The sequence below is a fragment of the Parus major genome, chromosome 1A (assembly GCF_001522545.3).
Source record: "Parus major isolate Abel chromosome 1A, Parus_major1.1, whole genome shotgun sequence".
Lineage (NCBI taxonomy): Eukaryota > Metazoa > Chordata > Aves > Passeriformes > Paridae > Parus > Parus major.
In genome coordinates this window covers 67,951,766-67,977,424 of record NC_031773.1, presented here as the reverse complement: position 1 = coordinate 67,977,424, position 25,659 = coordinate 67,951,766, and the positions used below count along the sequence as shown (strand labels likewise).

The 25,659-nt window shown below is 43.1% G+C and overlaps 1 protein-coding gene across 6 annotated transcripts in view; it reads left to right on the top strand.

Annotated features, from left to right (window-relative positions):
* BCL2L13 (BCL2 like 13) overlaps positions 1-25,485 on the top strand; it is a 34,149-nt gene extending 8,664 nt beyond the window's left edge. For 2 of the 6 annotated variants that reach the window (XM_015627259.3, XM_015627260.3), the window contains exons 3-6: positions 849-1,005; positions 2,974-3,043; positions 7,410-7,553; positions 18,800-25,485. In XM_015627259.3, coding sequence (XP_015482745.1) covers positions 849-1,005; positions 2,974-3,043; positions 7,410-7,553; positions 18,800-19,609 — 1,181 coding nt within the window. In that variant the 3' untranslated portion in view covers positions 19,610-25,485. Of the gene's footprint in view, positions 1-848; positions 1,006-2,953; positions 3,044-3,835; positions 3,989-7,409; positions 7,554-18,799 lie in introns of those variants that run through there. The other 4 variants (XR_004497690.1, XM_033514782.1, XM_033514783.1 and 1 more) reach the window with 4 other exon arrangements.
* Positions 25,486-25,659: the final 174 nt, after the last annotated feature.

Below are 25,659 nucleotides of genomic sequence, written 5' to 3'. Positions count from 1 at the left end.
TTATCCTCCTCTCCCCCACAAGATTTGTACACATTGTCACATGGAGTAAAATAGTTAAAGGTTACCATTTGGAGTGGTGGAGCCTGGCCAAAGCAAACAACTGGATGACATTTAGTAGGCTACTATAAATAATGAAAAGTAAGCAGCCCTTTAGCTGCTGCTCTTGATGGCAGAAGTCCTCAGGAGCTAATATTTCAAGGATTGTGGACTTAAACTATCAGATTTCTCCCTTCCACCAGGTCTGGTTGTTGTGATGTGCTTTGGCCTGTAGATGTGGCTTTTATAGGACTCCCAGCAAGGAATGAATTCATACCCATCTTTGCTTTGTGTGTGTGTTGCAAATCAGAAATCTGAAATAGAAACACTCTAGAGCTGTTTAGGTTCATTCATGTGGAGCTTTCTTAGAAGATTTAAACAGAGAAGGAAGAGGTTACATGAACAAAGTAATATTTTAAAAGAACGATACTCAAGTACTGCTGCAGATGTGTTATGTCCATGTGTGGGAAAATTTACTATGAAAAGAGGCTCTTCTGCTGCTCCATCAGGGTTGGCATCAGCTTAAAATAGGAGAATAGCTGCACATTCAGCAAACTTGCTGGTTAGAATACAATTGGGAAACAAGAGCTGGTGGGGAAATGTAGCTCAGCATCATCCCTGCCTTGTAAGTAGCACTTTCAGGATGTATTTGGACATTTTTTTATTGTGATTTGTACTTTGCATACTTTGACTGCAGAGCTGTGATTTTTTTCATCCCTCATGTAAACTGTGTAAACTGCTGGGTTAAGGAATCTAAGACTGTTGATGTTCATCTGTGAATCTGTTTTATTTTGTGTACCTTCTTCTCTCAGCATTTACCACGACAGGGTTTGACTGCCACACTTCCCCAGTGTTCAGCCCTGCCAATCCAGAGAGCTCAATAGAAGACTGCCTGGCTCATCTGGGGGAGAAAGTGTCCCAGGAGTTGAAGGAACATCTGCACAAAGCACTGCAGAGCTTGCTTAGCAAGTGAGTTTCCATTTGCTTTTTCAAAGGTGTTTCCTTCTCCACTGTGACTGCTGCTGAAATGCTGAAGTTGGGACTTGCATTTCTTTCTTTTTCAATCTTCCTTTATCTGGTTGGGTTGGTTTTGGGTTTTTTTTTGTTTGTTTTGCGATGTAATGTGCAAATACTCCTTTGTGGTATTTGCCCTTTGCAGCAATGTAAGTTACAAAATTTTTCTAAGCTTTTGTTACTGAATTTCTGAGGCTGCTTCAAGCAGTTTGAGTTGCTGGTGAAACTGGCAGCTGCCATTGCCAGTTTCATGAATGCTGGGCTGTAGCCACATTAATTTATTTTATAACAAAGAGTGGAGCTGAAGAAGGTTTGTTTGTGGTCTGGCCCATGATTAGTGGGAGAGTTTCCCTGAGAGGATGGTAGTTACAAACCTTGTGAGCACCCTTCAGGGACACATCTGAAGCAGATGCAGTTCCCTGGGCTAACCTTGCTGCCTTAACAGCTGTCCTGCCAGTTTAAGCTTATTGTGTAAATAGCACATTGCAGTTGGCATGCTGGTATCTTAATTAATGTCTTTGCAAATTGGTACAATTGTTGTAGTTGCTTGTTTTTCTGTTATAAATTACCAGCCTGAAATGTAATGGATCTGTGTGAACCACTTGAGGTTTCTCTGAGTGACCTCCAAAATGTGTTGGTAGAGAGCTGCTGTTGGAAGGTGCTGCTTTAGGAAGAGTTACATAAATGCAGCTGTGCATTTAAGTGGTTCTAGCTTGTTGATATTCTGTTGTTATGGGCTTCCTGTGTTTTCTATAAGAAAATATTTGCTTTCTAAGTAATTTTTTTGTTTATGTTTGTCAGAAAGTCATAAAGTCAGAAATGCCTGTGAAACCCTGTTGCCTTTTTCTAAGGCAAACTAGAATTAGGGTTTAATCTCTTGATAATATCTGTCCTGCAGCTGTTCCTGCTCTTCTCATCCCACTGATTGATTTAGATTTGGTTTCAAAGAATTAATGTGTCAAAGAAGTCAAGAGAGTGTCCTTAAAATGACAGTCCCAAATTATGTTTTCCCCACTGTGCTTTAACTATGTTCTTTCCCACCTGTTCCTAGAGTAGTGCTATTTGATGCAGTACTTATTAATTTGGCTTCTATTTTCCTGCCCTCTGGCATGCATTTAAACAAGTGTTAGGGTACAGTAGGCTGTTAGATCATGACAGGTTCCTGGTATTCAATAAGCAGTTTTCTGTCCAATGCCAGTTATCACTATTTCCATTAAACTGAAGCCTGAACTTTCAATGATCTGGCTGAGGACAGCTGCTTTTGAAACAGTGCATCTTCTGCTGTCACTTGGCAGAAAGCCTTTGCTGTTATTGACTCTTAGATGCCAAATTGTCTTGGAGGAAAGAGTATGGAAGAGAGGAATTTCATTATCCCAATTCAGAGAGAATTCTACTCAAGTATGTAGGGGTTTTGTGATCAAAAATGCTGTTTCTTGCAAATAAAGGCTTCAACTCTAACATAATGTTTATGCAGTGAAGCAGTCTGTGTTGGTCCATATCCTGGATCGTTTACAAAATTTTACTCTGCATTGGCCTGTAGCTCAGGTGTGAATTTCTTAGTGGAGTTTTTTGTCTTTAAAATCTTAGATTATTTAAAAAAAAACATATGCAAGAGCTTAGAAATTCTCTAGCATATCAGAGAACCTATTTACCTAATTTCTTTTAAGCTGCAGAATATGAAATTATTAGGAAATTCACATAACCAGTTGTATGAAATTGTGTAAGTGGGAGAAAGGTGATGCCTTCCTGACCCTGTCTGGTGCTGCTGTTTAATGTCTTGAAACACAAGACTTGTTAGCTCTTGAAAATTACTTGCTGTAATACATATGAAAATATTTTGCTCTCTGGAAACTGAGAACTTTCTTTTTATTCACGTTCTTTTGTTTCCTTTTATAACTTTCAGTGTTGGTTTAACTTCTGCAGGCCGGTGACGTATCAGGAATATCGGGAGCGCACGCAGGAGGCAGCTGCTCATGCCAGTGGATGGAACAAGGTACCAGATCAGTGACTTCCACTTGGATATGTCTCGTGTCTCTTTGATGTCTATATTGTTTGTACTAGGTACAGTTGTGCTTCACAGAAGGCCAAAAACAGAAAGAACTTGATTTTAGTAGGAAATAAATTGCACTCTCAGAGTGGTAGCTGTGCACATAATGAGTAGTTTTATAGATAATTTAGTTAGAAGTTACTGAATGGAAGTGTTAAGTCAACCTTCCTTTAGTTTGGTAAAATAAAAAGTTAGATGTGTTGCTTGACTAATTTTTTTTAAACTCCCAAGAGAGGTTAATTCCTGCAGCAGTTTTGGAATGAAGTCTGAGACCTTTTATTCATAATACTTCTCTACTCTTTCCCTCCTCCAATGTCAGGTTTAAAATATATGTAAAAAAGAGTGCTGAACATGGTGAAAATAAAAATTGACAGTATCTTCATGATACTTAAATTGTTCAGAAAATGTAGGGATGGTGTTCCTACCTGGTTTCAAGAGTGGTTATCTCAAATGATAGGAATCTTGTTTTTTTAAACAAAATGCAGATCTTTAAATGAATTATCTTAAAATACTTTTGATGTAGAATGAGTAGATTATTCTTCCCAGATTCATCTTTCATTAATCATTCAAATTCATCACCTTAATCATTCTCTGATGGGTTCAGTGAGCATCAAAAAAAGAATGAAAGAATGAAATATCTACTTGCAAATTTAATCACAATTCCAGTGTTAAAATGTAGACTTAAATTTGAAATAGAACAAGAACTCTTTTTCCCCCTCTTTACATTTTTTTTTTCAGGAAGACTTTTTCCTGACTAGATTTCCCTGCTTACTTCAGAAACTGTTCATCTAACCAAGGGTGTGGGCACTTGTAAAGCAGTTTAATAAACATTGCATGACAAGTTACTGCCCATGGCTCCAGCAATTATCATTGCTTTATGTGTGTGCTCTTTCAATTTGTCATCTTGTGATTCACAGCATTTTGGTTTAAACAACCATGAAATATGATTATCAAGAAGGTGGCTTAAGCTAGCACATTTCACTTTTCAGCTGGTGAAAGCTAAAACCAAGCATAAAACCAGTCATTGTGGCTCAGCTGGCAAGAGAGGAGGTGCATGAGGCTTCTCAGGTCAATTTATTTTGGGTGCCCACCTCCCAAAGATGCAGCTCTGGGTGGATGAATGGCTGCATTTGGGGGTTTTAGGATCCAGCCTTCATTGCTGCTGCATTCCTGCAGCCCCTGGGGCTCGTGGATTTCAGTCCCCATCAGCCTGTGGTGGAGAGCATCATCCAGGATATTTTTGTCATCAACTCTGCTTGCCTGTAACATTTGTTGCTACAAAACATACAGTCCAAAAGCAAAGGAGAGTGGAAATTTTGTACCCCAGCACAGCATCTGTTTGTATTGTTTTATCTGGTAGCTTGGAGCTCCAGGAATGCCCAGCAGTTCCTTCAATAATCCTTGTTTTGAAGAGATGGAATACATTTGTGTTTGTTTCATTTCCTTTTAATTTCCTTTATCATCTTAATCAGAATTGTGTTTTATAACAGAAGAAATCTAGATACCTTTCCTCCCATCTCAGCTCAGCTTAATTTTTACTCTAAAGAAGCTGTTAGAAAAACATGTTGATGTTGAACTCTATAAAGGAAAAGACTCCTTATCTTTTATTTGAAATAAGGCTCTCATTAAAAAAAAAACCCAACTTCCAAATCACCACAGATAGGGCACATTGAAACTCTGCAATAAAATTAACATAATAAAAAAAAATAAAAATACTACACTGCTGAGTTTTTATGCTTTTTGCTTAAAACTGAATATTACATACATTTATTCAAAATGCATAATCCCACTGTTGTGCATCACCTGAAAGGATAACAGATATTGTTATTGAGAGCCAGTTGAACTGATGAATTGGGTAGCAGGCACCTTAGTGTCCCATTCTTACTGATTAATGGGGGAAAAGAATAGTGCAACAAAAATATAAGAAATAATTGTGCAAAGAATTAGATTAATTTTAAGTTGAAGTAGTCAAAAGGTACACAGAACTGCAATAATTTTGGATATATCTTCCTCAAAAAAGCATAGGTTCCTCAAAGCCTCTTAACCTTCTTTGTTTGTTTTTTTTTTGTGTACATTTAAATTTGTAATATTGTACAATGGGATTGCAATAGTGTAGTGGACACAAGTGTTTCATTTACACAATCAGCTATCTTCTGATAGTAAAGTGGGTTTTATATTGATTCCCTAGAAGTTTTCTCCTGCCAACTATTTTCTATGTATGTTTCTCTTCAGTCAAAATATAAATAGTCCCTGGCATTCCTTCCCAGGCATCCTGGTGGAGGGAGTTGCAAAGTCTGTATTTTTACTTTGTTCTAGTTAAATCTCACCACCATTCACACAGCTGCTCCTCTGTACAGAAAGGTGTTGTTAACTTTCATGGAAGCACTATGAGATAATTTCTTTCATGAATTTAGTGGCAGTCTCATGCAAACCTGCTCCTGTTCCTCCTGTTTTCAGAGGCAGGAGTGTCAGTAATTTCAGCAGGAAGGGAAAGCTGTGTGGTGTGGGACTGGATGTTAGGGTTTGAGTTTGGTCCCTCACTCTGAGGCCTGAGGAGGTTTGCTGAATTTGGGGGGAATGGGTGGATTAGGTTGGCAAAGGAAGAAGGCAGCAGTCATGTTCACTATGCCAGCATTTGAGCTGCCTTCACTTCCCAAGCAGCCTTTCCTTGCCTTTGTTTCTCTTGCCTTCAGCTTACAGTAAATGTCAAATGTTCTGAGATCTCAGTGTTCATGTTGCTGCAGAGTTATGTGGGTGTGCCCAAGCCTCTGCCTTGACAGCTTGGGTTTTTTTGATCCCAAAAGATTGAAGCTTCCTTTTGACACTTCATCTTGACCTGCTCCTTATATCTGAGCACTGTGATCTTGCACTTCTACCTCTGAGTTGAGGTTAATTGCAAGAAATTAAAAAACCCCAACACTTTTAAAATTCAAATACTTTTAAACTTCTGGCACCCTGACATCCCTAGTGAAGTGTTAACAGTTACCAGTGTTAACTGTTCAGCACAAAACAACAGTACTATAACCTGTCTGCCACAGTCTTGGACTCATTTGTTAATCACCTGGAGCATCTGAAATTTATCAGATTATGGACATTTTTTAGGCCTTATCTGGTTTTAGTAGTCAATCTCAGTGTGATGCCACCATGAATTTAGTCCAAATCTCAATTTCAGCTTACTTTGCTTATTCGTCTTCCTTCAGCTTTGCACCCTAAGGTATGATTTCTGGTAATAGTGCTGCAGGATATTTACAGAAAAGAAAACCAGGCTGATGAGGGAAGAGACTGGAAAAGGAAGGAGGCATTAGAATTTGGGTATGAGCAGTAGTAGAGCCTTCATCTCTCTTGTGCATCTGGGAAACAGCATTCCAGTCTGCACAGTGAATAGGTGTACAGTGCAGTTGCCTCAATTAAAATGCAGTAAAACAAATATTTTTCTCTTGTGTCATAATAAGGCTTTTTCAAATGTTAATGACTTCAGTTCATACCAGTTTCCCAACCTTGGTGAGGTGCTGTGTATAAACATTGCCCAGAGGGCCACTTGCATGCTCTAGGAGAATAAATTTACAGTTTAAAAGTTTGACTGCATGTTGTTTAGGTAAACAAAAGCATAATTTCAGAAGGAAGTGTCTAGAACCATATAATGTGAAGGAGGTGGATTCACAGAGTCTTGCATCTTCCAGAGCAATTTAGGTTAAGGCTGAGCATTCAGTTAAAAGGTTTCTAAAGAGGAATGGTAGTAGGACATGAGGGAGGAAGATCTCTCTGTGTTAAATTTGGCATCAGATGAAGAGTTTGACATGGAAAGGACTTTGTGCTTGTCATTTTAAACATGTTTGTAATGTTAAGCTGCTGGGTGGAGGTGTTTGTTTCTGTCCTGCCTCAAAGCCAAGTGTGAACATCTAAAGAGACTGTCTAGTGCAGTGCTCCTGTTCAAGAATGTGTCTGACTTTGCTGCTTGCTCCAAGCTATTTATGATGCATCTTTCCACTTCTGGGGTAGCAACTTCTGGACCTCTTCTGCTTCTCTACCTGGACCTTGTGTTGGGAAAAAAGTGGGGCTTAAGAAAACACTGCAGTGGTGTACTATGAAATTCTCAAGTTAGACTGTGAGTTTTTGCTTAGCAGATCAAGTGCTTCTTTTTTAGTGCATTTTATTGTGTGTTTGCCTTGTGTCTTCTCAGAAATGAAGTCTGGAGTCCCTGGTTTGGACTTGGAGATTCAGACCTTTTCTGTAAACACATGAATTTTGTTTTAGCTGCACAGTAGTATTGATAATGCTTTCTGTATTTATTCACAACTCTTGTTTTTTGAAGGTCTTGGTGCCCCTGGTTCTGTTACAACAATTTCTGATGGAGCTGACCAGACGGGGCCAGGAACCACTGAGTGCCCTTGTGAACTTTGGGGTGACATATCTAGAAGATTATTCTGCAGATTATATCATTCAACAAGGAGGATGGGTAAGAAAACTTCATTTCTAAGTGTCTAAGTGTGATCCTAGTAGGAGTGACAGCTAAGAGGGGTTGCTAGAAGTAAGCAGATGCAAGAAGGAATGACTCAGAAAAAGAAATAAAGGAAAAATAATCAGGATATCAGGACCAGAAAGGGATCTTGGGCAGTCATCTATTTCTCTTCTCTACCCCAAGGCAGAACTGACTTTCACCCATTCATTTGTGATGTTGGTATTAAAGAGCTGTGTGATTGAACTCCACAATTTCCCCAGGCAGTCAGTTCCAGTTCTTTGCACGTCTGGTTTGTTGGATTGCTGTTGAAATTGGAGAGGTCCTTAGGTGTCAGATAACAATTAATTTTCATGCAGTATGTGTTAAGGTGCTAATTTGTTGCAGTATGGTGAGCTTTGTGCTTCCCTGTTAAAATACATGGAGCACTGAATTTGGAAGCAGACACCCATAGCAAGAGGAGATATGCCCGAGAGGCTCCTCTTTTTAACGGTATCTTCATCCTCTGGTGACTGCAGGAAAAGGTATACAGGTTTTTTTCCTCCTCTTGAATTTCAGGGTTTCTTAGCAGATAAGTAATTGGGGAGCACTTCATCCAGAAATGTCAATAGGTACTAATTAAATTTTATAATAAATGATAAGAAAGCTAATGCATATTAGAGTTTATAGCTGTATAGGAACATGCATAGAATAAGCAATCAGAATTTCTTTGTGCTGCATTTTTCCTTGTAGAAATCTTTAATTCATGGTAACCAGTGTTCCTGAGTCATGGCGTGCTGAGAAAGTTTCATTTAGAAACACATCAGAAAGGCAGCTCACAGCTGATGAGCTGGGTCTTGAAGGCTGAACCTAAGATTTACTGGGTTTGGGAAGAATGCCAGATTTGAATGGAATTAATCTGGGATTTGTGAAATGGCTCCAGCAAGCTGTTTTATTCTAAAAAGACAAGCTGTTCAGGAAAACCCAGTGATAAAGATGTACTAGTGGGAAAAATCTCATTCTTGTATTTCAGGAGTTTACCTGAGGGTTTTTTTTTTTAAGTGTTGCTTGTTCCAGAATTTCTGCACATCTGCACCTTCTCTACCGATTCCTTTCCTGGCAGTTGTGGAGAACAATCCCCAAGGCCTTCAGGAGAGATTGTTTGTCTTTAATTGACAGAAGCACTAACAGCAGGCAGCCATATGACCGTGGGTCATTTGATAAATGCACTCAAATCTCAAAGCATTTTCATTCCAGGGCAGGTCCTTACTTGCAGCTTTTAGACAGATCGATGTTAGTACTTTGTTGCTTTTCTGCCTTGTTTTTTGACCTCCAAAAGGGCTGTGCTGTGTTCTCCAGCCCCCTTTTGAGGCCTGCTGTAAATGCATAGAGCACAAAGCTTGTGAAAACAAGCAGCTTTCCAGCATGGCCTGCGAGGGACGGGGCTGTGCTTTGTGTTTGGGTGGCTGTGCATGGATGTACAGATCTGGGTGGTGGTGTCCAGCAGGCTCCCAGCGTGTCTGTGCACATCCAGCCAGGCAGAAAATCAGACTGACACGGGCAGTGCAGCAAACAAGCCAGAGCTATTTTTGAAACAGCACAAGAGGCGAGGAAAGAGACAAGGTGATGAAAATCCTTTCCAGATGAATTAATGTAGCTGCACTAACCTTTGTGAGTTGCTCTGGGGATGGGCTTGGGGACCCACGGGGCATGTGGCTTTTTATGGAGGAAGGGGAATATATGGTTTTATTGTATTTTCTCTCCCTGTAAGGAGAAGGTTCGTTTTCACCCTGTGGTGTGTTTCTGGGTTCGTTCTGAGTCTGTGGGGTGGAAGTGCTGGGAGCAGGGCGTGGGGCCAGGATGGGAGAGGTTGTCATCTGAGAAGGGCCAGGAAGAGCCTGGCAGGCTGGTAGCCACACCAAGTGTTGGAGTGTTTGCATTTTTTAAGATAAGCATCTGCCACAGGGGCTCTGTGTGCAGGATCAAGTTGTCAGTAATAATTTGCTTGAGCCATAAGGGCAATGTGTAAACCTGGGAGTCTCCAGTGACTCATGTTGCTGTGACAGTAAGAGCTTCAATTTCTGTGTTATTTTGGAGCTGTATGAAGTTAGGTCTTTCCCACAGCTTGCTTAAAAGTGAGATGCAAGAATAGCCTATGGTTTTCTGTGGATCTGGAGCAGAGGAGAGCTTCAGGGAGTCAGCTTTTCAGGGGCAAACCTGAAAAGCTCTGTAGTGCCTCTGGTGCTGTCTCATCCCTTGGCACCATGTAATTTGGGATCTTCTTCAAATTTTGGATTGAAGTCAACCTTTGCCAAGAGGAGAGTAGCCAGTCAAAGGTAAGGGGTCAGCTGAGCTTTTCCTGTGCCTCACTGCAGATCTGTGGAGTCAGAATTGCACAGAGCTGTGTCATCCATTTGCTGCATCATTCTGTGCAGCCACGATGCGGCTGGAAGAGCTGCCAGGGTTCTGCATGTGTGCGAGACTTGAGGTTCTCTTGTGAGCTCAGGAGGCTTCTAGGTCCAGGAAAGCATCTGACTGAGGGTGGTAGGCAGCTAACAAGAAGCAAAATTTCCAGCTCAAGGGAATAAAGGTTTACAAATTGGGTAGCTATGCAGCAGATTTTGAGAAATTGGCATGGCTTGTGGGAAATGAGAAATTTGATATACTGGAGGATGAGAAGTTGCTTTTTGATTTTCCATGCCAGTCCCACAGAGGCTGGTGGTGAGGTGGTATGCTGAAACAGTGAGTATTCCCCTCCCATTCTCCCTTCAGGCACTAAAATTGTAATTCAGGTAACTTTTGATGGTAGTGTGGGACTGGGATGTACCAGTGTGTTGGTTGGGTTGGTGAGGGAATAGCTGGCATATTTTTATATTCCCTCTTTCACTAATTGCTCTGACAGGTTTGGTTACAACTCGTGCATTTACCTTTTGGACTCTTTTAGTATGATCTCTCTTTTGGAGCAAAAAGCCTGCTGGGCATTCCAGGTTCTCTAAACAGACACATGTGGGGACACATTTCTTCCTCCTGACTAGTGAGTCCAGTGGTCCTACTATGACCTTTTTCCTTTATCATCTCGAGCCATTGCCGAGCAAAACCCTGCTGGATTTATAAACAGCTTTGTTCTTTTCTTTCACAAAAGAAATGGGAACGTTAGGGCTCAACAGAGAGACATGCAGTGTGTACATGCTCTCCCCACCCCTTTTCCTCATCTCTCCACCCCTTTTCCTTATCTCTCCACCCCTTTTCCTCATCTCCCCACCCCTTTTCCTCATCTCCCCTCCCTTCTCTTTTCCTACCTCCCTGCCTTTTTTGCTCCCTCTGACTTCTCCAGGGCTGGATGCTGCTGCATCAGAAGCAATTCTTGTTCTCCTGGGAAAGCGCACAGTAAGACCAGTCAGTTGGTAAGGATTTTTTTCCCTCTTCCTTTCCCACTCCTTCCCAAATAATTTATTTCTTCTCAAGTTCTGCAGATCCTGTTTTCCATGGTTAAATTTCATCTTTGTAGAAATATCTGGGAATGTCTATAAGGAGGAAAGAGTGTAAGTTTTCTTGGAAGCTAGCTGCTTTTTTTTTCTCTCAGGTTCTCATTTCTACTATCAGTCCCTCTGCTTTCCCCTTGTTTTAACCTGTTTATCAGAGTGCAGTTAATAACCTTTATTCTCAGCACAAGCCTGGGAGTTATATTTGTGATCTGTGGCAGAAATTGTCTCTGCCTTCCCAGGGGTCTCACTGAGTTCAGACCTGGATTTGCATTTAACTAGTTAACTGTCCGTGCTGAAGGGAATAAAAGTAAATTTGCTTGAAATCTACACAGTGTTTCCAGTTTCCTATCTCAGCTTTAGAGGAGCTGTTTTCTCTGTGCCTCCAGTGTTTTGTCTTGGGCTTTGCAGCTGGTTTAGTTGTTTTCTTTGCTGCTGGGGATTGAATAATACACATATTAGAGAGTGTTGACAGTCTGGAGCAGAAGGAGAATAAAGAGGCAATTGTCATCCTAAGGAAGTGAGGTAGTCACTTTGTGCTTCTGGAGATGAAAATCTCCTGTAGCAGTCCAGGTGTCTGCCCTGGGAATGACACTGCAGAAATAGAGAGACGTGCTCAGCTGGAGGAGAGAGAAGTTTAATGTGGCAGAGATGCAAGAAAGGGCAGTCTAGTTAGGGGAGTCCTAGAAAGGAGTTTTCCTTTCAAAATAGTTATGCTTTATGCTTGTATTCATGGAACACTGCAGCAAAGTGTTTGCTTTTATTTATATGTAACTTCTTTGGTACAGTAATAGATTTTTTAAATTTTTAGGCACCGTGGGTGAAGAAGGGCATTAAATAGTAAAGGAGCAACTTGATCTCCTTTCTTTTTTCCCTTCTAACAGGTTTGAATCTGAAGAAGTGGTCTATAAATAACTGAATTTACCTCATTGTAGACCATAAGACTGAAACCTAAAGGGTGTTGCTTTGGTGCTGACTTTCTGCAGGTTGTAGAGGTTATGTTGGAAGGCAAGGATGGAAGAGGGATCATTTCTGCAGGCTGTTGTAGCCAAAACATCCCTTGAAGGGAATGAGAGCAGTGGCTGCAATATCAGGGTGCTTTGATATGATTCACTCAACCTTCTTCTCCTTTTTTTTTTTCCTTAGTAAAATGTGCAGTCCTATTTGTAAGAGCTCTGCTCCCTTTTCCTCAGCTCCACCTATCTTGACAGTTTCAGAAAGATGAACAGAGAGGCACAGTAAATGCCCGAGGGCTTTTTGGGACTTCTTTATATTTTAGAATGTTTTGTTCTGGATCTGAGTGTTGTCAGCAGCTCCTTTATAATCCGTTTCTCTGAAGGATTAGCCAGGTGATGCTGTCAGGTCTGGCTTCCACGAGGGTCTGAAAAGGTTTGGTGTAACAGGGCTGGGCAGGCAGAGGGAGCAGATGGAGCCACAGCCTGGGCACAGCCAGGTGGGAGTGAAGCCATTCCTGGGCACAGACACCCCTGCTCCAGCACACAGCTACAGATCATGGAGCAAGCACATTCCCAGCTCTAGGGAAGTTTCTTATTGTGGGAAGGTTGCTTATTTCCCTGTGGGAGATGCCTTAGGATCCCTGGACTTAGGCCAGTTTGTCACTCCTTGCCTCTTGTTTTTCAGACACTGGATTTTAAGCACAAATGCATTTGGTGTGTTCTGAGTGCTCGTTGCTGTGGCACTGTTGGTGTGGGGAAGGTGGCCATAGAAGCATAGAATATCCTGAGTTGGAAGGGACCCAGAAGGAACCACACATGTGCCTGGGAGAATTGTCCAAACGCCTCTTGAACTTCATTTCTCCCTGGGATATTTTATGTTACAAGACAGTCAGTGCCCTCACCTAAGAAACTTCCTATCTGAGTTGACTGATGGAAATTTTTATTATAGCCAAGATTGCTCTTCTGGGACACTGTGTTCTTCCAGCATTTCCTCTTGAACCTCAGGATACTCTTTTTTCTCAGGGTTTTTTGTGGTTCTGTTTAGTGTTGTGTTGAGGGGTTGAAGCTCAGGGAACATGGAGATTTTTCCCCTGGTGGAACTCTCTGACCTCTACAGAATTTTTGCCTGTGTCAGACAAAATCAGGATCTGTGGTGTACAGGTGGCTTGCTGGGCTGTATATTTTTCAGGTAGGCTTTTTTGTGTCTTCAGAAATGTGTTTTCTGTGAGTTGTCTATCCACATAATTCCTTGTTTCTACTTGAACTGAACCAGAGAGACCAGTTGAAGTTTTAAGAACACTTAAAACCAAACCCTGAATGAAGCTGTAAAAGGAGTTAAGACACAGCTGTTCTGCATTTTCCTTGTCTTTGGAGGAGGGCAGGGCATTCAAAGTCTGCTCTAGGATGCAGCAAATGCTTTGTAGGACACCTAAATGGGGATCTCTTCTAATCTAATTTCATCTCCATTATAGGTGCAATGTGTACTAGTACTCCTAGTATTTTTTGTAGAGAAAACAGTTGCTTTTATCTTTGAGCCATTCAGAATTTTGATTTGAATATCTCTTAGCACAAGAAGCAGCTTTGCATAAATCATGCTGAAATTATTATTTTGTCAAATAAAGATTTTTTTTCCTTATGTGTAGTTAAAGGTTTTGCTGTTCAGCAAATACATACATAGGTAATGAGCCTGTTTCTTTGTATAGACTTAATAATAAACATATTGGAAAACAATAAAAAGATAATATAGACTACTTAAGAGTCAGTTTCTATGTTTTGAGGAAGTTTTTGTTACATTTGCTGTCTTTAAATTGTAATTGAAAGTTAACAGGTGTTTTTAAGTAACAGTGCTGTAGTATATCATTTTAGGAGCTTTCAGAGGTTTTTTTTCATTATTCTGTTACCATTTTGCTGTTGTCCAGTGTAGCTCACTCTGTAGCAGGCTGGCTGTAGCCTCTCCTGAGGGCAGGTGTGGCATGTTTGTTAACAGTGACTCCTGTACAATCACTGTGCAACATTCCTGGGTCAAACCCCACAGGCTGAGGACAGTGATTGATTTTGGTAGCTGATCTTTTCCCCAAGACTGGCTCAAGGGATGTGCCTCATTCTGGCAGTGTTGTAACCAAGCAGGGAAATGTGCAGCTCTCTGTCTCCTCGTAAGTTGTGCCAACTCTTCCCTCAAGTGGCAGTGGCTGGCATCAGGAGTGGCAGGAAGCTGCAGAGAGGGACTCCAGCTTCTCTACCCCACCTGACAAGGTTCTCTAAGCATGCTGAATGAGGAAAAGCACTCCCAAGTTTGCAAGTTTCCAACTGCAAATATGAAAAAAAGCAACTCTGATGTTTCTGGTTTGAAGCAGTATACTGTCTAGTTAAAGTAAACAAAGCAGGTCAAGAAATACTTACATACATTCTGTACTTATTATTAAATCTAAAGTATAAGGCTTATATAAGGCCTCCTCAGGTTATTAAAAATCCTTCCACATATTCCATCCTGTCCTGAAATAATCTGCCTGTTGAAGCTTTGCTTCTGGGTCACATCTGTAGATGAATCAAGAGAATTGTCCTAAATGTCATTCAGTTTTTATCACAGCTGCTTTAAAAGGAAAAAAAACCCCATCAAAATGCAAACCTCATCTGAACTGGCACAAAATCCGAGCTTTATCCGCTTGACTTTATGTATTAAATCTTAATTCAGCTCAAGAAATATTAATGGTGTATCCTAAATAATGCTTATTACTGTCTGGATTTTCAATTAAATCTTCATAACGAAAGCTTTTAAGGAAACAGCCCTGGAATTACCCAGTGCCAGTGTGTGTGAGCTCTGCCCCAGCCTTCCCAGGCAGGGGCAGTCTGTCTGTCTGTCCCTGAGGCACTGACACGGAAGGTAAATTGTCTGTGAAGACAGAAAGGAATCAGTGAGGCTGCAGAAGGCTCTGATTTATCGGGAGCCAGCAGCTGATAACTCTTTTGAGGTCAGCGTGGTTTGCGTGAGAAAAGGAACAATGGAACTCTTGAGCCTCCTCCTCCCTCCTGCTGAAGGCAGGCTGAGTGTGCAGTGTTGGCACTATTAATTAATCAGTTAACAGTATTAATGAGGTATTTGAAATGATGAGGATGGCCCATGTTCCTTGTATCATCCTTCTTTTCCTTACCCTCTCCAAAGCAGTTTATCCTGCACGTTACCCTCTGGATGTGCCCAGATCCTGCCTGTATTTTGTGAGAAGCAAATCTGCAGTGAAATTAGGTATTGAGAAGTACAGGATGGTTTTAATTTAATTTCTGACTACAGGTGGCTCCATCCTCCCCTCTGTGGCTGCTGAGTCACAGCTCAAAGCCTCCTGGCTTTCACCAGTGCACAGTGTGTGATTTTAGGGGAATTCAGGCTGTCTCAGTATAGCCCTTGTTGGTGGGGTTTTTTTTGCTACAATCACCAGAGCTCACAAATCCTCAGCAGCATAGTGTGTTTTTGGACTATTTTTATAGTATATGCCTCATGCTGAGTGAGTCACAGCAGCATGTGTGCACTTCCATGGGAATGTTAAGAGCAGAGCTGTTATCACTACTGTGTGTCCCTGGTCTTTCTTCTAATGTCACACCACAGACGTGCTCTAGTGTGTTGTGATGTGGTGTGGACAGGAAATAAATTCATCCTGATTTGTGGAAGTGGAGAGCTGAACAGAGAGGAGGATAGTACAGAGGTTTGTGAGACTGCAGCTTTTACCCCTAATTATTTTGTTGTTTGATTGCCATTTTTCTGAGTCTGTGTTGTAACTTTTTCTCTAAAAATTCTTTTTCATTTCTTTTTTCACTTTCTCTGATTCTGCTGCACTTTTTTTTGTATTTTTCTTTCTCCTCCTGGATTTCTCAGTCTCTTCTGAGCTGAGTTTCTTTGGGAATCTTCTTTCGTGGGGAGTTCCACTTATCTCAGTTCTCTGGGTTTGAAGAAAACTTCTGAGCTTGTTAGAATCTTGTTTCTTGTGTTTATTAGAAGGTCATTACAAAACTTGGCAGGTCTCTCCAGACTAACTGCACAAAGTTAATTCACCACAACCTGGCTCATTTTGTTTTGATGGTACAAAATGGCCTTGTGGCTCACTTTGGCTTTGAAAGCACAAAATGGCCCCAAACTACGCAGTTCTTTTATCTTTATACTCATTCTTATCCAATTAACAATAGACACATATTATTTTTCTTAATGACCCAATGACCCATCACCTCTGTGCTGCACTGTGGCATTTTCTAACCCATCACTTACTATTACCCAAAAACTTTTAGAAGAAAATGAAGAAGAAAGAAGAAGGAAAAGAAACAACATTCTAAATCCTCCATCTTGTCTTCTGCTTTCTAAACTAACTTAAACTCTGAACTTTTTCACCCAGTGACTTAAGAAAACCCTCTAATCTACACACTCACACTTTTAGCTTTTCTGTCTAACTTTAACAGTTGTTTTCATGTATCACCATGAAAACACGCTCATGAATTTCATGTTATATGAAATTCAGTGTTTTTCTGGATCTTAGAATTAAGTATCAGAAACAGAGCACACACTCTGTATCTCAGACTCCAACATGTGTCACCTGTGGAAATAAAAAATTGACTTTGCTCATAGGTGTCTGTTAGTGGCTTATACTCCAGTGGGAGTATTTCCTACTTTAACAGCATTCAGGGCAAAACCTGCTGTTCAAAGGAGTGAGTGTACAGAGTGTGTGGGCAGCAGGCTGCCTGTCCATCCTCAGCAGAGGCTGGTGAAGCCAAGCACAGTGCCTGACTCCCTTTGCTGCTCTCCAGTGTCTGCTGGAACAGGACAGGTGTGGAGTCCTGTCCTCCCACACTGCACAGGGCTCAGTGCTTGGTCTCTTTGGATCCAGTAACCTCTGCCTTTACTTCAGTTTCTTGGCTCTTCTTTTCCATTGCCCTTAATTTGCACTGCTGGTTGCTTCCTCCTATGCTCTGCTTTCTTTTAATGGCCTGAGAGACATTAAAAAGAAAAAAAATAAATTAGTTCTTCTGCTGGAACATGACTTTCAGGAGGGTGATGGAGTCTTGAACTGTCAGTGACTGCTTGCAGAGCAGAGCTTGCTTTGGGTTTGGCACTTGGTTGGTGTCTGAAAATTTTCACAAATGTAATGCTTTACATTTTTATTGCATTCTGAATTAAGACTTTGTGGTGATGCTCAAATGGTTAGTGAACAGCTTATTTGCTTTTAATCCCTTCTTCTTTGCATTGTTTCACTATAGTTCCTGAACATTTTACCAAGCTGGATGATGTTTCCCACATCTGAGCAATTTAAAGGCATTTATGAAGAAAAGTTCATTTTCATGTGTTCTGTAATGTTCCTTTGCCCATGTCCAAATATCTTCCAAAATTCCATGGGCTGAGGGTTAAAAACATCTCCACAAAATAGAAAGTGTGTTTGTTTTTAACTGGCATGAATTCCTGAAACAGGATCCATAAAAAGTTGTGAAACAACCAAGGAGGTATCTTGGAATGGGAACAGGTAGGAACCAAGCCCCAAATTCACAGGTGTTGGGAAGGGTTTAAAAAAGGGACAATTGCTCAGAGTGCTTTAGGAGAATTATTGTGTGTGGAAGGGAGCAAGGAGAAAGAGAATGAATGGAATTTTTTGTTATGATGGACTAGAGGAAAATTTGGAACTTGCACAGAAGGGGCTCCCAGCACTGCAGTACTTCATAGAATGTTCAAATCATTCTTGTTACAAGCAAGAAAGTTACTAAATCTTTGTTAATTATTTTACAGACTTCTATTATATGGCACAGGAAACTTAGGTGTTCCTCTCTGCCCTCATCTCTTTGTCCTTGTTTCAGCTGGAATTGTTTCAGTTAGTTTTCTTCCTAGCTGGTAGAGCTGTGCTTTGGATTTAGGGTGAGAATAGCACTGATAACACACTGAGTTTTTAATTGTGGCTGAGCAGTGCTTACCCTGAGTCAAGGGGTTTTCAGAATCTCTGCCAGTGAGGAGGGGCACAAGAGGCTGGGAGGGAGCGTGGCCAGGGCAGCTGTCCCAAAGTGGCCATGGGGATATTCCAGACCATGGATCCCAGTACATGAACTGGGGCTGATCACAGGGAATCAGTATTTTACACTTGCAGTTTCTACAGCTGAAATCCACTGTCAAATTTTTAGGATGCCTACAGATTTTTCCTAGCTAAACAAAAAGCAAGCAAACCCTGTCACTATCTCTCAGTGTCTGTGCTTGGTTGTTTCAACTTCAGTTGTGTAGCCAAAATTATGATACCAGTCTTTGAAAGTGAACTTTTTTAAGAATAGCTAAAATTGTTGAAAATTACTAGAATTACTGTAGATTCCAGCTTGTTGGTATAAAGTAGAAATACAGGGTTCACATGGCACTGGGAATGGGAGAAATTAATGTAAGAGGAACACTGTTAGATAAAAATGGACAAGCAATAGAGAGCACTTGCACAGAAAGGAGTGGGGAGTGCTGTTCAGCTGGGATCATGCACTTGCATTTGCTTTCTTTTTCTTCATACTGTTGCAGTTTGGTTTCAGACTTTATTATCTTGTCAGGTTAATAAGGACCCTATGGTGTGTTTTGGTGATGCCATGGTGAAAAAGTAAGGTCAGGGAAAGGAGGAGCTCCCAGCAAAGCCCATGTAAGGGGTTCCATTCTCTGAACACATCAGCTGGGTTCTGTAATCTCTATTGAAATGTAGGTCAGGCAGCTGCTGCTCCTGCAGAAGCCTTCTCATCTTTCTTCCAGCTCACCAAGTTTGCAGGTGTCCTGTTCTGTCCTGTCCAGGGATGGAACCCTGAAGGCATCACTCACATGTTGTGTCCTCCCTTTTGTTCATAGGGAACAGTTTTCACTTTGGAATCGGAAGAGGAAGAGTATCCTGGGCTCATTGCAGAGGACAGCAATGACATTTACATCCTGACCAGTGACAACTCAGGGCAGGTGAGCCCCCCAGAGTCCCCCACAGTGACCACGTCGTGGCAGTCGGAGAGCCTGCCCGTGTCCCTGTCGGCGAGTCAGAGCTGGCACACGGAGAGCCTGCCAGTGTCCCTGGGACCTGAGTCCTGGCAGCAGGTGGCCATGGATCCTGAAGAAGTCAAAAGCCTGGACAGCAACGGAGGGGGCGAAGAGAGGAGTGAGAACAACTCTTCCAACTCCGACATTGTTCACGTGGAGAAGGAAGAGATACCAGAGGGGATTGAGGAAGCAGTGGTGCCAGCCGGTGCTGCAGAGACCATGCAGGCAGCCTTTCCAGAAACCTCTGCTTCTTTACAGGAAATAAAACCTCCTGAAATTGCTGCTGCTGGAAAAGCACATCCCTCTGCACTTCTGCGTACAAAACAGGAGGAGAAGGGAAAAGCAGCTGAAGAGCTTGTTGAACCTGAAATCCCCGTGTTAAGTAAACCTGTCCCAAAGTTAGCTCCATCAGAAGAAAAGGCTGCACCAGAACCTGAGAAAATACTGCTTCCAGGGGAAAAAAAGGGGGGGAAAGAGGGTCATTTGGAAGAAATAGAAGAGAAATCCTCAGCTGCAGAGGAGAAGCCTATCCTGTTGCCAGAAGGGAAATCTATACTGCTGTACGGCGGGGCTGCCGCCGTCGCTATATTGGCTGTGGCAGTGGGAGTAGCGCTGGCGCTTAGGAAAAAGTAACGGAGCTCTCTTGAGGAGGAGGGGGGAGAGAAGAGAGCACATCCAGTTTTTGTAGTTGTGTTACCTAAAGGTTGAGCTGCCTGCTGTTTAATTGGACATTTGAGTAACTCAGTGGTGATGAGGTGAGGTTGTCAATAAGCCTCCAGCTACGGACAATCATGTTTTTAAGTAGAATCGGGGCGGGGACTGGTTTTTCGTGATTAAAGTATGGGGGTATTTTTAAAAAAAAAAAAAAAAAATCTGCAAATTTAAGAACTTAAAGTGCAGGTGCTGAAGAAAGGGGTGCTCATACTCTAGGAACTGGAACAGAGAATCCCCAGGGGAAGGGGAGAGCCAGCTGCTGCCAACCCCTGGAGATTTTGGCTTCTCAGATTGACCGCTACTGCAGCTGTGCTGTCTTGTCACTTCCTGTTGTGCCCCCGAGCCCCTCCTAACAAACATTAGCCAACCTGAGTCCTGTAGCGAGAGGCTGGTGTCCCTTTTGTCTCAGCTTCCTCTCAGGTACAGCACTGCTCCTCATAACCTTCCAGGTTCCTCCTAAGCCCCAGTGGGACAGTGCTTATTCTTACCTCTTGGCTCACACTGGTTTTGGCCCCTAACGTTTACTGGAGCCCCATCCTGTAAAGATGCTGCCTCTCTATAGCTGTATTATCTCTGAGCATCCTGGTGTTCCTGGGGCAGTGCTGCTGCCCAGGAGGGTGAGAGGGACACTGCTGTTTGCTGGTTTGAGAATCCATTTGCTCTGCTCCTGCCCAGCCCACTTTACTGCAAGCCCTTCAGAGGTACGAAATTGATGCTGGACACGGTGCCATTGGGATCACTACTCTGATATCTGGGGTAGATTCAGCAAAAACACGGCAAAACCGTGTGGAAGCAAGGCCAGTGCCTCAAGTGCAATTCAGACGTTAAACGCTCTGCTGTCCTGTGTCACGCTGCAGTCTGCATTGTCTTCCCCAAATTAAGCACAGAGTGTATTTAGTCCTAACTTGGTCTTGCCTGTGACAGAATCCCAGATATATAAAGCAATGGATTCTAGTAACTGAGCAAAAGAGCATTAAACATCTCTATCTGCTTGTTCCTGGCCTGGCCTGGAGTGCTGTTCAGTGCCATTTCTTTTTGTGACTGTGAATCTGTAACTGGCTGAACTTACAGGTTCACAAACGATGAGCAATTTACTTTGGCAAAAAAAAGAAATCCCCCTTCCTGCAGTCACAGCACTTCAGGTGTGCGTGGAGAGAAGCTCTCAAGTGTTGCCCTACTCCTCAGAGGGATCCTGCCACAAGCGTTCCTCTTTCAGCACGTGTCTGTGTGTCTGTCCTTGTCCATACCGCAGCTCCGTGGGCAACACCTTGGGCTTCCCAGCAGAACTGTGCATGCATCTCTGAGGGTTGGTGCTGGCACTGTGGCTTAGACCAGATGGAGGAAGGTGAAAAGGGAACTTGTGATAATGTAAAAAATGAAACATGAGCTTATAGGAGACTTCGCAAAGCACAAAGACAAGGTACTTTTATTTCTAAATTATTATTTCTAAGTAACTATATCAAGAGTACATCTCCTGATGAGCCTGTTTCTTAAGGGATCTCAGAATGAAGAGATCTTAGCATAGTCTCTATTTTAGAATATCCTTGCTGCATTTTCCTATCCCAGGATGCTGGAAAGTTAGTCAGAATGTGTCAGATTCTGAGGAACTATTTTTGTGTAAGCTTTTGTGAAATGGATTTTCTAGAAAAAATGGATTTTGAACTGTCTGTGTGTGAAGTTGAATATTGAAAGGAAGGTTTGTGTATATACTGCCACTGTGGACTGAACTTGGGAGCTCTGGAGTTCTGGACTGTACTGTTGATAACTGATTGCTCTTCTTCCATGTACAAAACATAGCAGGTTGGCCTTATCAGAAAAAAAAAAACAACAAACCCAAATCTTTTATCACATTGCAAAATGGAATTGACTTTTTGCCATTTTCTGGTGCCCTGCTGGTACTCATTGCTGTGCTGTGTCCCTGGAAGGGGTGGCTGGGACCTCCTCATGCCATGGACTCTGGTGTCTGCATTCCCACCATGGCAGTTCCCTCTCCTGGCCCCTTGCAGGAGCTTCCTCCACGTGGAGGAGAGGTCTCTTTATGCTCCATCTGTCATGGACATGCAGGATAGGGTTGTTTCAGTAGGAGTGTGGACATGGGTGGAGGACAGACAAGAATAAATCCAGGCTGGCAAGGGAAGAAGTCCCAGACTTATTGCCACAAGGAGCCCAGTGGGGCATGAAATATAAATCTTCCATGCACAGCAGTGAGAAGGTGGCAGCACTAGTAAGGAAAATAAATGAGTGTGTTAGGCATTTTCATGGTCAGGCCTTGAGTGTCTGGTGTGTTGCTACATTTCATGGAGCATCAGTTGCAAGGTATGTTTTGGTTGCTTCATCTTTTCTTTGTAATGTTCTTCTTCTGGGGTCTTTTAGATTTGGCAAGTCAGCGAGAATTTGAACTGACCACGTGTTCAGAAAATTTACTGTATGAGTCTCTTTCCTCTGGCACACTCCACTAGTTAAAAAGGTCAGCTGTGAGGTTGAGTTCTGCAGAGTTTGGAGTCCTGTGGTCAGAGCTGAGATCACCAAAGGTGGGTAAGCTCAGATGGCAGTGTTCCTACAGACCTGAGTGAGAGGCTGCACTGTTAAGAGGTGTGATTAAACAATGGAAGTTTTCTTCCCCCCTATTTTCAAGTATATTACATTAATCCTAAACTGCAGGGTCCAATTACCCTGGAAGGTGTGGTGCAGCCTCTCTTTAGAGCATCTCCTGTAGCTGGCAGAGGGAAGGCAGGAGCTATATACCTGCAAAAGGGCATAGAGAATTATGTTCACTTGTCTTGCTCATCCCCTTCCCAGAAGTGCCTCAATATCTGTCCTTGAGTGGCCTGTACTTTAACAAAATATCTACCTTAGACCCATTCTGTCTTCACTTTATCCTTAGCATACCCTAAAGCTGAGATGCTAAAATAGCAGAGGACTGGATCTGTGAAAAAAAGTGGGAAATACTTAAGGAACTGCAGTGGGTAGCGTGTCAGTAAGGAGTTGTCAAGGGAAAGGCTTTCAGGATAAGGTGCAACTTAAATTTAGCTGTGCTTAATTCTAAGCTGTGCTTAGTTGGGCATTGTGGCTGGGAGCTGGGCAGGGAGTTTCTTCAGCTGGCACTGCAGGAACAAGAGGCTGAGAGCAAAGACAGAATTCCTCTGTTGCCCAGAGTGCAGATGCAGAGCCATGTCCCAGCTCTTGTGTGCTGGGTGGAGCCTGGTGGGCTCCTGAGTCCCTTGAGCTCAGAAGATCCAGGCTGTGGGGCAGGTCAGTACTGCAGGAATCCATCCTGTTTGTGAGGGCTTCATTTTTCCCTCTAGCTGTGCTCAGGCAGCTGCAGCTCAAGGGCCAGCTGGAAGCTGAGTGCTCTTACACAGGACAAGTTTTGCTGCCAGAATCCCATTTCCTTCCTTCCCCCACAGCTAGGCTAAAACTTTGGACTGGCTTTTTAAACTAATCAATGCTTTCTAATGGTTACAAATGAAAAGTATAATTAGTACTAAACAAGTTTGGTCTTCTTTCATTTTAATGAGTGTAGTAGATGAAATAATCTGAGGTTATAAACCTTCCCTATAGTTAATGTCTGTTACAGAGGTATGGCAGTACTGTCTAAGCCCTAGAAAGGTAGATCTTGCTCTTCTGGCACCTCAGTTGTTCGTTCACCAAGCCAGAGCAAGCTCCTGTTACAGAGTTTTGGAGTGCAATTACAATTTTGCTGTGAAATGGGGGAGTGGGGTGGGGAGGTCACACATGGCCAGCCCAGGTGTGATGCCTACAGGCACCACAAAGCCCAGGGCTTCAGCAGAATGCCGTATTCTGGGCTCTATTTGTGTCTGCTCATGTTGGAGCACAATGGGAGAAAGTGTTTCCCAGTGACAAATTCCTGTTTAGTATCTTTATTGATGCACTGGATGAGGGAATGGAGTTTAACATCAGCAGACTTGCAGATGGCACAAAGTTGGGTGCAAGTGTTGGTCTGCTGGAGGGTAGGAGGGCTCTGGGAGGCACCGGGACAGACTGGATTGGTAAGCTGGGGACAGAGTGGCTGGCCAGAGGCCAGGCAGAAAGGGACCTGGGGGTGCTGGTGACAGCAGCTGAACAAGAGCCAGCAGTGGGCCCAGGTGGCCGAGAAAGCCAATGGCCCCTGGCCTGGGTCAGGAATGTGGGGCCAGCAGCAGCAGCAGCAGGGCAGAGATTGTCCCCCTGGACTCGGCACTGGTGAGGCCACAGCTCGAGGGCTGTGCCCAGCCCTGGGTCCCCCCGTTTGGGAGGGATGGTGAGGGGCTGGAGCCAGTCCTGAGAAGGGCAGCAAGGCTGGTGAGAGGTCTGGAACACAAGAGGAGCAGCTGAGGGAGCTGGGAGTGTCAGCCTGGAGAGGAGGGGAGCAGGGGAGAGGCTGTGCCAGGGGAGGTTGAGTTTGGACATTGGGAAGAAGAACAGAAGGGGTGATTTTCTTCACAGAAAGGGTGATTGGGCATTGGAATGGGCTGCCCAGGGAGCTGGTGGTGTCAGCAGCCCTGCAGGGGATTGGAAAGGCTGGATGTGGCACTGAGGGCCATGGTGTGGTTGCCAAGGTGGTGTTTGGTCATAGATTGGACTTGATAATCTTAAAGGTCTTTTCCAAACCCAGGTGGCTCTGTTAAACATGGAGGGGTGAGGCACAATACTCTCTCTACCTAGTGAGGGCAGAAGCTGTGCATGACTTTAACTGGGCCTGGACTGCCTAATTTCAGCACGAGGAAGGTTGCAAGAACAGTATTACTTTGACTTCATGTATGTACCTGTGCTTAAAGGTGCAAGCTCTGTATTGCTGTAACAAATAAAATGGGGGGGGAGGTATTTAAAGAATTTCAGCCAGCACTACCTGACTGGGGTAGAGCAAGGCCCAGAGGGAGCAGGGACTGCAGGGCCAGGTCTAGGCACCAGAACTCAGTTTGTGTCTGATAAAGTGAAGGTACCTGACCAGGATTTGGCTGGGGAAACACAGCAGCTCACAAGGGTCAGTAAAGTCCAGGGGAACCACAACACATCAGTTAGCTCCACTTCTTTAAGTTAAATTTATCATTTTTTTCCTACTTAGAAAAAAATGATACTGCCCTTCTCTCAGTCTCTTGGGTAGGCTGACTTGCTTCCTCCAAGCTCAAGGTCTATGGTCATGCTGTAGAAGTGGGGGAGCTCCTGTTGGCTTCCAGTGGAAGCTGCTTTTGATCTCCCTGCAGTATCTGCAGGGCAGGCAAGGGACACTAGTGATGTGGACACAACAAATTGCAGAGGATGCATCTTACTGCTGTTACCTTTAGGGGCTTTGTCCTCAGTTTTAACTCGCAAGATAAGCTTTTATTCAAGTGTAAACCTAAAAACCCACCCAGACCAAAAGAATGCCACTTGATTTGTTAAGTAGCAAAGTCTAATGGGACTGACTCTGAAGCTGCAGGTTAGGGGATCTCTTCTGCTGGGTGTAAGCAAATAGTGACAGACTTGCAGGGATTTTGGATTCTGTTCTCAAGAGGCCTGCCCTGGGGGAGAGACCCTGACTGGTCTCAGGTCACCCATTATCCCAGGAACTCATCATACTGTTCCTTCCAATATGCAAGTGCAGCCCTCTTGGGGAAAACTTGTCTGAAGCTTCTTGTGCCATTTGGTTAATAAAAGTGTTTCCACCTTGACAAGAAAGTTCCTTCCAGCTTCATTGTTCAATATTCAGTTCAAGTGAAGGGGTATGTACATTTTTTCCCTCTGCTAATGGGACACTGCTGTAAGACCATGCCCCCAGGTTGCACTTTAATAAATGGTACAGTTTTCAAAAACAATGTGTAGACTACTTCTGTGCTTCCCCTCTGCCCCTGTTTTAGTGCAGGCACCAGAAGAAAAGGTGGTTTTACCTACAGGGTAACTTGCTTATGCAAGGCCCAAGGACAGGACTCGAGTGTCTCTACTGCTGCCAGCTGCATCATAAGTGAGTTAGAAGAATGCCATGAGTACTT